Here is a 14,276-nt window from a genome sequence, read left to right as displayed (position 1 = left end):
CCCAGTCTCCAGCAGCGGTTCCCTAATGATGCCACCTCCATGAGCTGGAGCATTGTCGTCCATGAAGATGAACTTAGGCCTGTGTTGTTCATGCAGGGGCACAATGACTGGATTAGTGATGTTATTCAGGTAGTATGGGCTTGTCACTGTACCATTCACAAAGTGTAGGGCACTTCGGTATTGACGAGACACACCTGCCCACACTGTAACACCACCACCACCAAAGGCTCGTCTGGTGACAACAGTGGCTGATGCATAGCGCCCTCCTTGATGTCTCCAACATCGTTGGCGGCCATCATTTCTGTTCAATGTGAATCGACTTTCATCAGAGAACAGCACTGAGGCCACTGGTCCCTCGTCCAGCGTAAATGCTCCCTGGCCTGTGCAAGACAATGATGCCTGTGCCTGGTGGTGTGGTCAGGTACCCTTGCAGGTCGTCTAGCAGACCACGCCGATGTAAACAGTTTGGAATGGTCTGACGTGACACTTGGGTGCCTCTCACCTCCCTTAAATGTGCCTGGAGTTGAGTGGCATCATCATCCGGTTGCGCAGGGCACTGTTCACAATGAAGCGCTCATCAGTGTGAGATGTGGCCAAAGGACGTCCACTTCTATGCCTTTCTGTGACTCTTCCAGTCTCTGTATCTCTGTTGCATCCTGCTGATGACACTCTGTGACACTCTAAGCTCAGTGACCACTTCCCTCTGAGAACATCCTGTTTGAAGCCTCACAATGGCGAGGTACTGTTGATCAGTTGTTAGGTGTCGTCTTGGTCTCATGATGTCAAAATGTGAACAGCATGATGAAGAGGAATGTTTAAATACCAATTCTAATTAAACCAGGAAATGTATTGGTGGATTCATGGATCAAACATCTGTTGTTTGCCGTTCAGCTCCTTGTGAGAGAACAGCAAGTTGTGCAAAAAGTACTGAAACATTGAACAGTTGGACAAAGTTTAGAGAAGGTCAAATTAAGTTCACCTGTAAAGATTATAGTGCATTTTAGGTTCATCCTGAAATTTCACCAGAAAGCCGAATATCCCTAACTTTTTGTGAGTAGTATGTGTGTGTGTGTGTGTGTGTGTGTATATATATATATATATATATATATATATATATATATATAAAAAAAAAAGAAGAAGAAATGGAGTCCAATAATCCAGAGGATTTAAGATGTGATGGAAAACACTTTACCAATCCCCAGGGGGGACTTTCAGGTGATTTGCATAGCCTACATTTTCCAATGGCGTATAGAAAACCGATGGACCGCTGATGCACGCACACGCGGCTATGTAATAACCAGTTTTTATTACAGGTCCTACAAAATGTTCAGCAACAAAAACTGGTTTACATTCAAATCAGAATAAGTAATCCTGAAAAACAGGATGTTTGATCGGAAAAAAGCAGCAGTTATTCCTCAGGAGATTTGCCGATTTGACATACTGGTGGTTGGTCCTTTTTCATCAAACACTTTTCTCTCCCAAAATGAACAGGGCAATAACAAACTTTAGATTGACTCTGAAAAGCAGTGCAGCCAAAACTCACATATAGCCTTTTAAAAACAATCTCAGATGAGACACTGACAGCCGTAGCTTCAGTAGGTTTTGAGCGTCTAATTAGTTCAGTTCGTTAAGGGATGGTGGTAAAATATGTTTTTTTTTCCTTCAATGGCATTATTAATATCTTTTGCTCACCCAACTTCTATCATTTAGTTTGCCCTTACCAGCAGCACAATCGCCTCCATGCCTCAAGTACATTTGAATACAGTCATCATCTGCACTCTCTCATAACAAAAATGCCCAAGCATAGCAGCTGGGAGTGATTTAAATTGAAAACGTGCCATAACGCCCTCTACAATATGCAAAACAGAAGTTACCAAAGTGTAAAAAGAAAAAGCACATTGTCCCAGCGCTACACAGTAGGCTGCAGCAGTTCCTGGAGCTGGCACAGGGCGTGGTCCAGGGTGAGCGCCAGCGTTTCGGCGTGCGTCTCCTCGCAGCAGTTGAAGGCGGTGATGGAGAAGTGGACGTGGTCGGCCTGGGGGTTGTAGCATATGGCGTAGCCGTCCGGGACCAGCGGCCCGAAGCACATCACGCTGTCGGTGTTCGTGGGCACCTGGGGAGACGGAAAGAGAGAGCGGACGGCGTGAAATAAAGCAACGTTCATTCCGAGTTAGTGAGCATGTTGGAGTGCTTTTTGGATCGTTCAAAAAAACTTTGATTATTTATCATTATTAATAATAATAATGTAAAGGTATTTCATTTAATGCAATTTCATGTAATTTATTGTAATTTAACGTAATTTCATTTAAGTGATTTATTTACTATAATTACTATTATATATTATTATGATTTTTATACGCTGAAATATTGCTGTAATATTTTACTGGGGACATTTCAAGGTTTTTTCATTGTCAAACACACAACAAAACAGCATGGATGCGGTTATTGCTGGCTATAAAAGCGTAAATCCAGCCACATGACGGTTAAAAAAAAAAAAAAAAAAAAAAGTAGTAATAAAAAAGGGAAAAAACAAGACGTATGTAAAGAATATATAAATGTATGTAAACAGCTGAATAAAAAAAGGTTATACACAACCAAAATTATATCAAATTAGCGCCGTTGGGCTCAGGAAGATGCATTGAATTCCACTCCGACATTCAAATTGAATGACCACTGTTGACAAAGTTTATCACCGAGCCACGGCCTAGATGTACTTATTAATGTACTATATGGTAATTCTGTCAAACAATACAAGGGAGGGGAGCAACAGGTTTTCGTGACAACATTAAATTTGATCAAATGAACGACTTAATCGGCAGAATTGTAAGGAAAATAAACCAAATCTCCAAGGGACGTGTGAGGAATCATAACTGGAAACTTTTAAAGATTCTGATCGCATCAATACTGTGAGTTTATGGCACAATTTCGTGGAAAGTTAATCATTTCCAAGCCAGAACACCGAGGAGGAGAATGAGTCATCACCTTAAATTACCGTTAAAATAAATTCTGTTTGTTGGAGAGTCCCAAAATGCCTCACGGAGCAGGGGATGGATCACAAGTAAATCATGTTCTCCAACACTGGATATTTCACATTTAGAACCAACACGTGTCTCCTGTTTTTTGGTAAAAGACACACACACACACACACACACACACACACACACACACACACACACACACACACACACACACACACACACACACACACACACACACACACACACACACACCTGTCCGGTTCTCAGCCTCCAGTGTGTGGCCAGGCCGTACGCTGTGTCCATGAAGATTTTGGGAATGCTGAGTCCCTCCTCGATGGCCTGGTGCTTCAGGCCGAGCAGGTGGAGGTCGATGCCCTGCCCCTTCATGGTCTGCAGAGAAAAGGAGAATATACAATGATCTTCCAATGATAAATTCATGATTACATGAGCAGATAAGATCATTCATGACAGCGTTTAGCGAAAACACCTCTTCAAACTACTGCCTTGTGGGAGGAACAGACTAAACTACAGCTTCTCTGCCCAGAAAACCTACCTCAGCCATCATGTTTACACCCAGAACACTCATTTGAAACTATCAGTATGAACGATTGGTATTATAATTGTATTGTATTAATAGTTTTGTAATAGTATTACTATTATAGTATTGCAATAGTATTGTTATAATAGTATTGTTATAATAATATTGTAATAGTATTGTTATAGTAGTATTGTAATAGAATTGCCATAATAGTATTGCTAAAATAGTATTGTAATAGTATTGTTATAATCATTTTGTAATAGTATTGTTATATTGGTTTTGTAATAGTATTTTTATAATAGTACTGTAATAGTATTGCTATAATACTATTGTAATAGTATTGTTAGAAAAGTATTGTTATAATAATACTGTAATAGTATTGCTATAATAGTATCATAATAGCATTGTAATAGTATTGTAAAAATAATATTGTAATAGTATTGCTTTAATAGTATTGTTATAGTTTGCTATAATAGTCTTGTAATACTGCACTCTTACTGAGTATTTCCTTGCTATTGTGCACACGTTACTGGACTACTGTTGTATTTATGACGGTTCTTCACGTTTTGTCTGAATGTCCATTAAATAGTTGTTTCGCATATTTTTAAGTTTATTGTGTTATTGACAATACTTTTTTTTTTGGTTTGTTGTGAGCTGCTCTAACGCTGCAATTTCCCTATAGGGAATAAATAAAGTATACGGACAGTTTCTTGGTACATTTTTTAAGTTCATTGTATAATTGCCATTTTTGTATTATTATTTTTTGGGGGGTGGGGGGGGGTATTGTATATTGCCAATTGTTTGTATTTTTTATTCTTATTGCTTTGTTATTCTTTTATATTGTTTCAATGTGAGCTGCTTAACACTGCTTCCCTCTGGGGACGAATACAGAATATGAATGTTAATTTTAACATTCATTGTACATTGGCAATTTTTTCAATTTTATTGTTAATTTCTATGATTATTGCCTATTGCCAATATTTTTAATTACTATTATTTTTTTCTATTGTTTTGATGTGAGCTTTTTTTTTTTTTTTAATTGATTAAGAGTTTTATTATATTTACCTGATCAGTTAGAGCGCTGTAGGCCTCGACAGCCTCTCGGAACAGCTGCAGTTTGGCTTCTCTCTGAGACACAAGGAAGAGCACACACACCACGTCAGCGCGTCACTCCCCCCTTAAGCCACAGGCTTTGTGGGAGAAATATCGTCCATTGCCTCCCACCCACCGACACGTTCGGATCGTCGAAGGCGAGGATGAACCGGAGCGCTTGGTTCGTGGGGGAGCGGATGTACTCGGTGCGTCCTCCCCGGAACATCCTCTGGGAGGCGATGTCACAGGAGGGACACACCTCGCTGTGAACTCTGCAGGAAATCGAAATAAATATACCAAAAATAAAAAAGGGGAATTGTTGCTGTGGAACCAGGAATAAACTGAAATTCATGTTGAAATGAAACGGAGCCATTTCCACTTTCTTGACCACAGAGAGATGAATGAACCTGTAGTACGCCAGCTGCAGCGCCGTCTGGATGAAGGAGTTGGGACTCAGCTTGTGCCACTTCAGGAGCTCTTTCCCAAACCTCTGGAAGTTGAACACGTTCACATCCAGGTCGTTGATAAGTCTGAAAGGAAATCGGTCGGATAAAAGAAATATTTTTATGACTATGTGGGCTCTCGTCTCAACAACAAAAGCAAGAACAGTTGAAGAAAGGTTTTGCCGATGAGCCCTGATGCGCTTCAAATCGGCTGAGTTTTTCCAAATTAGACCCCGACCTTAAAAACAAGAAATCACATCGTTTGTCCACAGGATAAAAAAGAAATACGGAAAATTCTCAAAAAGTTATTCTACGGATGGAGTTGAAGTCGTAAGTCCAAAATAGAAGAACATTTCAACAGATGTGGACACAAAAAAGAAAAAAGTATAGTAAGTATAATTATGACTGTAATTTTAGTATTTCAACAACTGGTACTCATAGATGGATAGATGACAGCATGATCTTTGTTTTATCTATCTATCTATCTATCTATCTATCTATCTATCTATCTATCTATCTATCTATCTATCTATCCATCATCCATCCATCCATCTATTTATTTTAAACAAGCAAAGGAGCAAGTGCTAATCATACTGGATTATTGTGCTTACACCCCTGTGAAATTGGCTAGTCACACTTTTATTTAATGATTGATTTTTTCCCCGATAAAGTCAATAGCAAGCGCTCTTAGTGAGATCTTGTTACCTCTTTAAAATGAGATGGTTTAAAATGAAGTATTACTCCAAAGTATTTACTACATTTCAAACAAATCGAACACATTATAAAGGTCTCACTGGCACTTACCTTACTGCACCATCTAGATTCACACGACATATAAGATTAAACTTGTTGGGGGGGGGGGGGAAAGGGAGCTTGTACATTTTGACCAAATGGCGAATGTGTGTTTGTTTGCACACACAGGCCTGTTGGCGTGATATTGTTTTTTTTAGAAAACATCCACTCACATATCCAGGTTCTGCTTGGCGTGCTCGATGTCCCTCTTGATGTCTCGATCGATGTAGAAGTAAAGTTTCTTTGGCATCGGTAGGGGAACCAGCGGCGCTCGCTTGGGGTCTGGCTTCTTACTGGAAAAAAAAAATAAAATAAAAAGAAATGAATTTCGTAAGACACCATTTGAAAGTAACAGCCTCTATCTGGTCACAAACAATGCAGTTTGGGAGTGTTCGTCCCACCAGTATTCCAGGACGTGGTCCAGCAGCGTGGATATGGGCGGACCCTCAGCCGTGGCTTGTTCGTACAGGAGACCCCACGACCCGTCCTCGCCCACTATGAACTACCGCACAGAGACAAAATGGTTCATTTTAGGATTTTCTTTTTTCGAGCCGTTAAAAAATAAATTAATTCCCTTTCATGTGAAGAGCTCCACCACCGATATAATTATGAATCCTTCGCTTTAAGTATAAGCATAATAACAAACCTGCTCCAATAGTTTGCTGAACAGTACAGACTTGTGTGTGATCTGTTTTTCCTTTTTAAAGACATTATTTATTCTAAGTCTGACAGCTTTTCCAAATTCAAATCTGTTTATATGACCAAGTACATTTTCATATACAAGGAACTTGTTGCAGTCAAGATTGGTGCATTGCTGCACAGACAATTGGAATAAAAACCTTGACAGTTTGAATAAATAAAATAGGAAAATAGGCAATAAAAAACAAAAATTGCCAAATTTTGAAAGAAAATAGGCAATAAATAAACTCAAATAGCCCCAAAAAAAAGAAAACTAATAAAAAACGAAAATATACAAATACCATTATTTAATGTCCAGGATAAGTTGGATTAAGTGGCAATATGGTTTCTATTATGGCTATGGGTATAAAATCTAATTATAGATGGACATACTGTACAGGATGAATAAATAATATATACAATAATTGGGGCAATATCTTCAATATCTGACATGATCGTCCGACCAGACAATCTGGTTACGCCTGTCTCACCTGCAGAGTTTTGTCGAACCAGCGGTTTCCGCTGTTGGAGAAGGTCCCGCCCCCATGCAGAACCTGCGCCGCCATTCGACTGGCGTACCTGTCAATCACAGACGCAACCAAACAGCGAGAAGGTCAAGAGTTTGAGGAAGTCGCACACGCACACACACACACACACACACACACACACACACACACACACACACACACTCAGAGCTAGGAATACGGTCAACACAGGGAACAAAGATATCTAATCCTTCATCCTGAAAAATGCTCCATGGTACGTACTTAGCAGCCACTAAACACACCAGAGGGGCTGTGAGGTTCAGCTCTAAGAGCGTAAACTTTAGGAGTTTGGGAGGTTTTTTTTGGGGGGGGGGGGGGTGTCTGAGGGAGTGGGTCGTCCATACTTCGCATCTGAAATCCTCATGACGGGAGAATCCAGACACAGCGAGAATAGCCCCTTCTCAATGGTCCGCACAGATTCCTTGTTCAGTTTATCTAAAAAAGACAAGAGTGACATAGAGACAGAAAAAGTCAGGGAAATATTTGTATTTTTCTAGTTTTCTACCCACAATATATTGTTATACACCTCATCTGTCTTTTGCATACTTTCCGTTCGTAAAATCAATGGAAGTCAATGGAAATTAAGAAGTAAATCTTCCTTCTCCACAAAAGAGAATCATACTGTATACTGTGCAGTCACATGTTCTACAAAACTTCCACATGGCTTCAGATTGATAGACACTGTCCTCATCCTTGGAGGGAAATTTACATAGAGATAGAATTAAAATAGGAAAAAAAGGGAAAATATGCTATAAACTGTGAAGAATTAGCTGAAAAGTTGGCAATATTCAGTAAACTAAAGGATCACTAGAAAATAGAAAATAGACAATAAACACTAAACAATAAAAATACGGCAAATAAACAAGAAAAATAAAGGATGAACAAAAAATGTATAGTATGGATAAAAAATAAACAATAAATATAAGCCTGATCTAGAAATAAATAAAAAGAAAACCTAGAAAATAACCTTGAAAATAAACAATAAAAACCTTACCTAAAAATGAACAAAGAAAAAACAATAAAATAACCGAAAAAATTAACAATAAATATAAACCTAACCTAAAAATGAACCACAAAAACCCCCAATAAAATAACCCCCACAGCAAGAAGCTCCCCGTACGGGGTTCTTACAGTCCTGCCGAAGTACCTTTGAGCAGACGGTGGTAGGCCTGGCCCCAGGTGTGGCGGTGCTCACTGGTCAGGATGCCCATGGGCTCCTTGTCCGTCTTCCAGGACTGGGAGCGGATCCTCAGCAGCTGAGCGTGGATCTGACTCTCCGTCATGCGGGAGCCGTCGCTGTTGTACACCTCCAGCTGGAAGAACTGGCGGAGAGTGGAAAAGGGTGTGAGGGACGCCTGGGGGCACCCAAATACAATGTTGTGCAGTTGATGTGTTACAAACTGTATAAACATTGCAAAATTACATGATGTAAGTACTAGTGATCAGTCATTCTCGAACTAGGTCGGCCCTTTAAAGAGTCTGCGAGTAGCGTATGCACCCCCTCCAATGCTCCAATGGGGGAATAAAATGCCATATTGTTTATTTGTATTTTGCCATATTGTCATTCACTTCAATTTTTTGCAAACATATTCATTCATTTAATTTCTTGTTGTTTTACAGTGTGAATTGAGTCCAGTCACATTAAATCATCCAAAAAATAAAAAAATAGTTATCCTATCTTCGGTAGTGGAAATGGAGATTCCGCTATAAATCACGTGGTAGATGAGCACACACAAACATGACACAAGTCCAAAAATATTTAATTTCATACAATTTGATAATTTATTAAAAAATATATATATGCTTGAGAGCCCGAAGTGAGCTCTTATAGTCGAGCTGAGCCGAAAGATCTGGCTCACTGAAAAGAGCCGAAGCTCCCAAAACTGAAAGGGAGGTTTATTACAGGGCTTGGACTTTCCATGCCCTTTAAAATCAAAGCCAAATTCCCGCTTGCAGCAGGAATTAGTGTCTTGTGTAGTCATTCCTACTTGGATTTCATAAAAATGAAATGTCTAATAATGAACTGTCTTTTGATTTGAAGATACTGTATTTTCCGCATACGTACACCATAGCAGAGTGATAAAAAATAATACGATCATTTAAATTAGAAAAGGATAATATAGGAAAACTATATGCCAACAAACAAACAAACAAACAAACAAACACACACACACACACACACACACACACACACACACACACACACACACACACACACACACACACACACACACACACACACACACACACACACACACACACACACACACACACACACACACACACAGAGTGAGGGAAAAATGATGACGATCAACTATTTTGAATGAGGACAAAGGCCTCCACCTCCAAAAGGGGGTTTGAAAACATTTGTGTCTGTCCCCCCAGGAACCCCCCCTTATGTAAAGAGAAATGTTTTTTCTCCTACAATGTCAATTCTAATATGAAAGAAACTGATCACACTTGGCCTGTTTACTTTCTATAGAGATGAGGGACACTCCAGGGGGACTGCATTGTCATGCAACCCCCATTCTGCCAGGTCATGGTTGCAAGTACCTGTTATTTACATTCTAGGAAGGGGGGGCACCCAGGAAGACAGTTAGAGGGGAGGCAGACTCGTCGGAGACCTCTGACCCAAACCACACCCTGTTTCTACTGTATAAAGCCTCCTGTCTTTCTCTGTGATATTAGATTGATCCGAGCGCTGCTTTGGAGCAGTACTGAATCTTTCTCTTTATTCTGCAGAATAAATAATCTTGGATATTCTCAGTTTTGTCTCCTTGTAGCGGGCAGATTAACCTCACCGATCATTGCGGAAGAATTTCCTTCACAACACACACACACACACACACACACACACACACACACACACACACACACACACACACACACACACACACACACACACACACACACACACACACACACACACACACGGCGTGTATGACTTGTTTTCCAAAGGGGTTTTTCACAGGAAGGGAATAAAACAAAATGGGCGTCAGAATACCCTAATAAAATGCATACTCCCGATGAAACGGAACATTTCAGAACCATTTTACTGCTTCTCAGCACGCCTCCCCCGAAAATACCTGGTAGTTCCTGACCACAGTGATGTGCGTGGGTGATCGGCGGGCGCGGCCGTAGTGCGCCACGTGGTCATGCTTGGGCCCCGGGATCCTGCACGAGGAGAAGAGCAGCGGGAAGAGCTGCATGCACAGGGGACTCCCCCGCATGAACTCCGCCGGAAGGCCGCTGAGGGGGAGAGAGAGGGAGAGAGAGAGGGAGAGCCCGAGAGAAACTTCGTTCATGTTGTGTAATAAGGGGAACGGTGATAATGGAGACCTAAGAATAAAGTGTAAATGTGTGTGTGTGGATCACATTGCTGCCAAAAACAGGGAAGTACACAGAGAGCAGGGTCAAATAGAAAAAATGTCCCATTTTAAACATCTTTAATTTCACCTTAACCCAAATGGTGATGTTTGGGGGAAAAAAAGATTATCTTAGAGAGCTTGATTCACACCGAATCCGTAATTGATTCCAAAAGTCGGATCCTCCCCCCATAGTGGCAGTCAGATGAACTGCGTCCAGAAAAACAGGGTAGTTTGCTCAGCTGGACATTTACCACATTTCCACGACTGAGAGGTAAAAAACCCCATTATAGTGTTCTTAAAATGCGAAAAATAAAAATAAAAAATACTGTTCTAAAAATAAATGCATTGATGGTGAGACCCGACGCTAAAGTTCATCACCTCAATCACGTAACGCCTCGTTATACGCCCAATCCCAATAAGACAACGTGACCGACGTAACTTCCCACCGTGCTGTCGGACCCAAACTCCTCGCATGAATTTGGAAAACGTGAAGGCATCTCGGAGCCAACTTCACACGTGGAAATTCCGCAGCGCGTCACAGCCTTTCACGTGCGGAATGCAACCCTCCATAGGAATGGATGGACTTCCGGTTTGTTGTTGTCGTTTGTCGGATTTGGTGTAAAGCCAGCTTAATACCACTAGTGCTACTTGTTCTGATAGAGGGTTTGGCTGTGACACGCAGGTCAGTTTGGTACTACTGACAGCATATACTTCTTGTTAGTGCCTTTGGGAAAAAGCATAATGACGTAATATTATGTTTGGCATAGTCCAGTCAAATTTATACACTTTTTCCTTGCCTGAGAATGGGAAGAAGTATGTTCCAAACCCCATCAATCGTTTAAGCACAATCATTGTGCTTCTTACTTTGGGGGCTCTTAAAGGGCTTTTTTTTTAACTCTATTTCATTTGATCTTATTTTATTTCATTTAAGTTTATCTTTTTCTTTTTTTTTTTTTTCTTTGTCTGGCTAAAAAATTCTTCAATTGCGTTTCTTTAATTCTACTGCACCTGACTGCTTGTGAAGCACCTTGTAACAGTATAACTGTACAAATAAATATGAACTCCTTACTAACTTACCATTGACAGAACACCACTTAATAAACTACACACTGTTGTTTTGGTTGACATAAGTGGTCCGAGGCCGGATCCTGTTACTGGTAAAAAACAGATTTAGATTTCGACTTCATTTGCAGCGGCAACACAGTAACACGGGCCAACGCCAGCCTGGATAAAGGTTGAAGCGCAGAAATAGCCCCGTCTCCAAAGCGTCAACTTCACAGGCGAGAGCACTGCGATAAAAGGTCAAGTATATGTTTATTTAGGAGAGCAAATAACCAATATTTGCTGACCCTGGAGTATGACATTAGAGCTTAATGCCAGGGAACTGAGACAGCCTTTTATTTCCTCTACACATGTATAAAGTGTTTGACTCCGATCAGACTTACTTATTGATTTGGGCCTTGAAGTCCAGCACGGCGGCGATCAGTTTGGAGGCAAATCTGAAAGGAAAACACAAAGCGGCTTATTCAGTTTGTTCTACTATATTACGGAGATGCAGGTGGATGGACTCAATCATCATAACACATTTAAGTTTTGAAATGCATATTAAAAACACCTGGATTTGCCTAATTATCTTATTGTGAAGACTGACCCATCGAGAGATGACAGACTAACCACAAGACAAGTGATAGAAAGTTCATATACAAAAGATATGCATCTGTGCGCTTGATATTTTGATAGATCAGATTGTACATTAAAACAAGCTTAAATTAGAGGAAATCTAAAGTTACGATAGTAAACTGTCGAGACTGGAGAGAAAACTGCTATTGAGATTCTGATGCTGAGTAGAGACATAAAAAACGAATTCCCGGGGTCTACTTGGAGTGGTTAGATTGCTCAAAATACGACTTCATTCCAAAAAATTTTGAAAATAAAAAAATGACTGTTTATGAAGTCGTCCCATTGGTAATGTATTGGACAGCCATTTTGAGTGTTAAACGGGACCTATTATGAAAAACTCACTTTTTCAGTGCTTGTGTATATACATTTGGGTCTCTGATGGGCCAACTAACATGCGAACTGAGAAATAACAGCCCAGTCAGATTTTGTGAGCTGCCTATTTGACAAAAAATGTCATTCAACAAGCCATTCACATTTGCAGCCCTTATCTACGTCACACGGTGCCCCAGTAGAATTGAACCGCCCTCTATCTGAGTAACTCCACCCATTGCTGGACCAAGCGTTGCTGGGAAGTGCTCTGTTGGTTTCACAGACCAGCACAAATCTTATAAAAGAGAGAGGGATTAATACCAACTGTCCGTCAAGAGACTGCAGTCTATTATTATTAGAGTATTTAAAAAATAATTCTGCAGTGCGCTTCTTTCTAAAAAAAATGTAAAAAGTATGCTGTACGGCGTGCGATCCACTGTGCAATTCTCAAAACTCCTGTGCGGTATCTGTTTCTCCTACAAGCTTGGAGCAAACAACAAAAGTTGGAACAAACTTTTAAATGAGGCCTTGTAGATCTAATATGGAGTGAAGATTCAGCAACTGCATTGCTTATTTCTCACCTGAAATTTGTCCAGAAACGGATTTTGGTGGACTAACAAGGTGAAATCAGTGAAAAAAGTTATGGAGTAAATACAAGAAACCTGGAAGCCATGCTAAAACGCCACTGGCTAACAGGACTACGGGCCTCAGGAGTGTGGTGCCACCCACTAAAACAGAGCGTCCTGGAACAGGATGGTATAAAGGCATGTTAGAATGGCTAGAATGCATAATCGTGAGTGGTATTTCCCAGCAAAAAAACAAACAAAAAAAAACATGTTTTTGGGACCACAGAAAATCTATATTAAATTGTTGAAACGGAGCAGATTTCGTCCCCTTTAAAATCTATACTGCACAGGTAGCCTTGCCAAAGCAGCTCCTTCGTCTCATCCGCCCATTACGAGATCAAAAGTCTTTCTACCGAAAAGGCTATTTTGTGGTGTAACTTTGTTGTGTTACCGTCAAGCTGAATACGGAACTAAAGTCGGTCTTAACGATAACTCAAGTTAGGTGTAACGAAGGTGAACGTCAGACTTACCGAAACCGCAGTGTTACCAAAACGCTTGGGAATGGCGGAAGAATTAAAAACATGCACACACACACACTCACCGGAAACTTTATTAGGTACACCTATTCAATTGCTTGTCAACCCAAATAGCTAATCAGCCAAATTACATGGCAGCAACTCATTACATTTTGACATGTAGACATGGCGAGGATGACTTGCTGGAGTTCAAACCGAGCATCAGAATGGGTGTTGGTGCCAGACGGGCTGGTCTGAGTATTTCAGAAACTACTGACCTACTGGGATTTTCACGCTCAACCACCTCGAGGGTTTACAGAGAATGGTCCGAAAAAGAGTGGACGAAAATGCCTTGATGATGTCAGAGGTCAGAGGAGAATGGGCAGACTGGTTCCAGACGATAGAAAGGCGACAGTTACTCAAATAATCACTTCTTACAACCAAGGTATGCAGAATACCATCTCTGAACGCAAGACACATGGAACGTTAAAGCAGATGGGCTACAGCAGCAGAAGACCACCCCGAGCGCCACTCCTGTCAGCTAAGAACAGAAAACTGAGGCTACAATTGGCACAGGATCACTAAAACAATACAATGGACAATAGAAGATTGGAAAAACGTTGCCTGGTCTGATGAGTCCCGATTTCAGCTGCGACATTCAGGTGGTAGGGTCAGAATTTGGCATAAACAACATGAGAGCATGGATCCATCCTGCCTTGTATCAGCGGTTCAGGCTGGTGGTGGTGGTGTAATGGTGTGGGGGATATTTTCT

The 14,276-nt window shown here is 40.7% G+C and overlaps 1 protein-coding gene across 1 annotated transcript in view; it reads right to left on the bottom strand.

Moving 5' to 3' along the window:
• Window positions 1–1,289: 1,289 nt before the first annotated feature.
• The window catches only part of cratb (carnitine O-acetyltransferase b), a 16,025-nt gene continuing 3,038 nt past the window's right edge, over window positions 1,290–14,276 (bottom strand). The window contains exons 4-15 of the mRNA XM_080014169.1: window positions 11,880–11,933; window positions 10,153–10,315; window positions 8,214–8,388; window positions 7,411–7,501; window positions 7,013–7,100; window positions 6,245–6,345; window positions 6,017–6,136; window positions 5,016–5,138; window positions 4,745–4,880; window positions 4,582–4,644; window positions 3,231–3,368; window positions 1,290–2,113 (exon numbers count right to left, since the gene is read on the bottom strand). Of these exons, the coding sequence (XP_079870295.1) occupies window positions 1,910–2,113; window positions 3,231–3,368; window positions 4,582–4,644; window positions 4,745–4,880; window positions 5,016–5,138; window positions 6,017–6,136; window positions 6,245–6,345; window positions 7,013–7,100; window positions 7,411–7,501; window positions 8,214–8,388; window positions 10,153–10,315; window positions 11,880–11,933 (1,456 nt within the window). The 3' untranslated portion in view covers window positions 1,290–1,909. The remainder of the gene's footprint in view (window positions 2,114–3,230; window positions 3,369–4,581; window positions 4,645–4,744; window positions 4,881–5,015; window positions 5,139–6,016; window positions 6,137–6,244; window positions 6,346–7,012; window positions 7,101–7,410; window positions 7,502–8,213; window positions 8,389–10,152; window positions 10,316–11,879; window positions 11,934–14,276) is intronic.

Source organism: Zeus faber (assembly GCF_960531495.2).
Source record: "Zeus faber genome assembly, chromosome: 1".
NCBI lineage: Eukaryota > Metazoa > Chordata > Actinopteri > Zeiformes > Zeidae > Zeus > Zeus faber.
The sequence above is the reverse complement of the archived record's forward strand: the minus strand, read 5'-3'. Positions and strand labels throughout refer to the sequence as shown.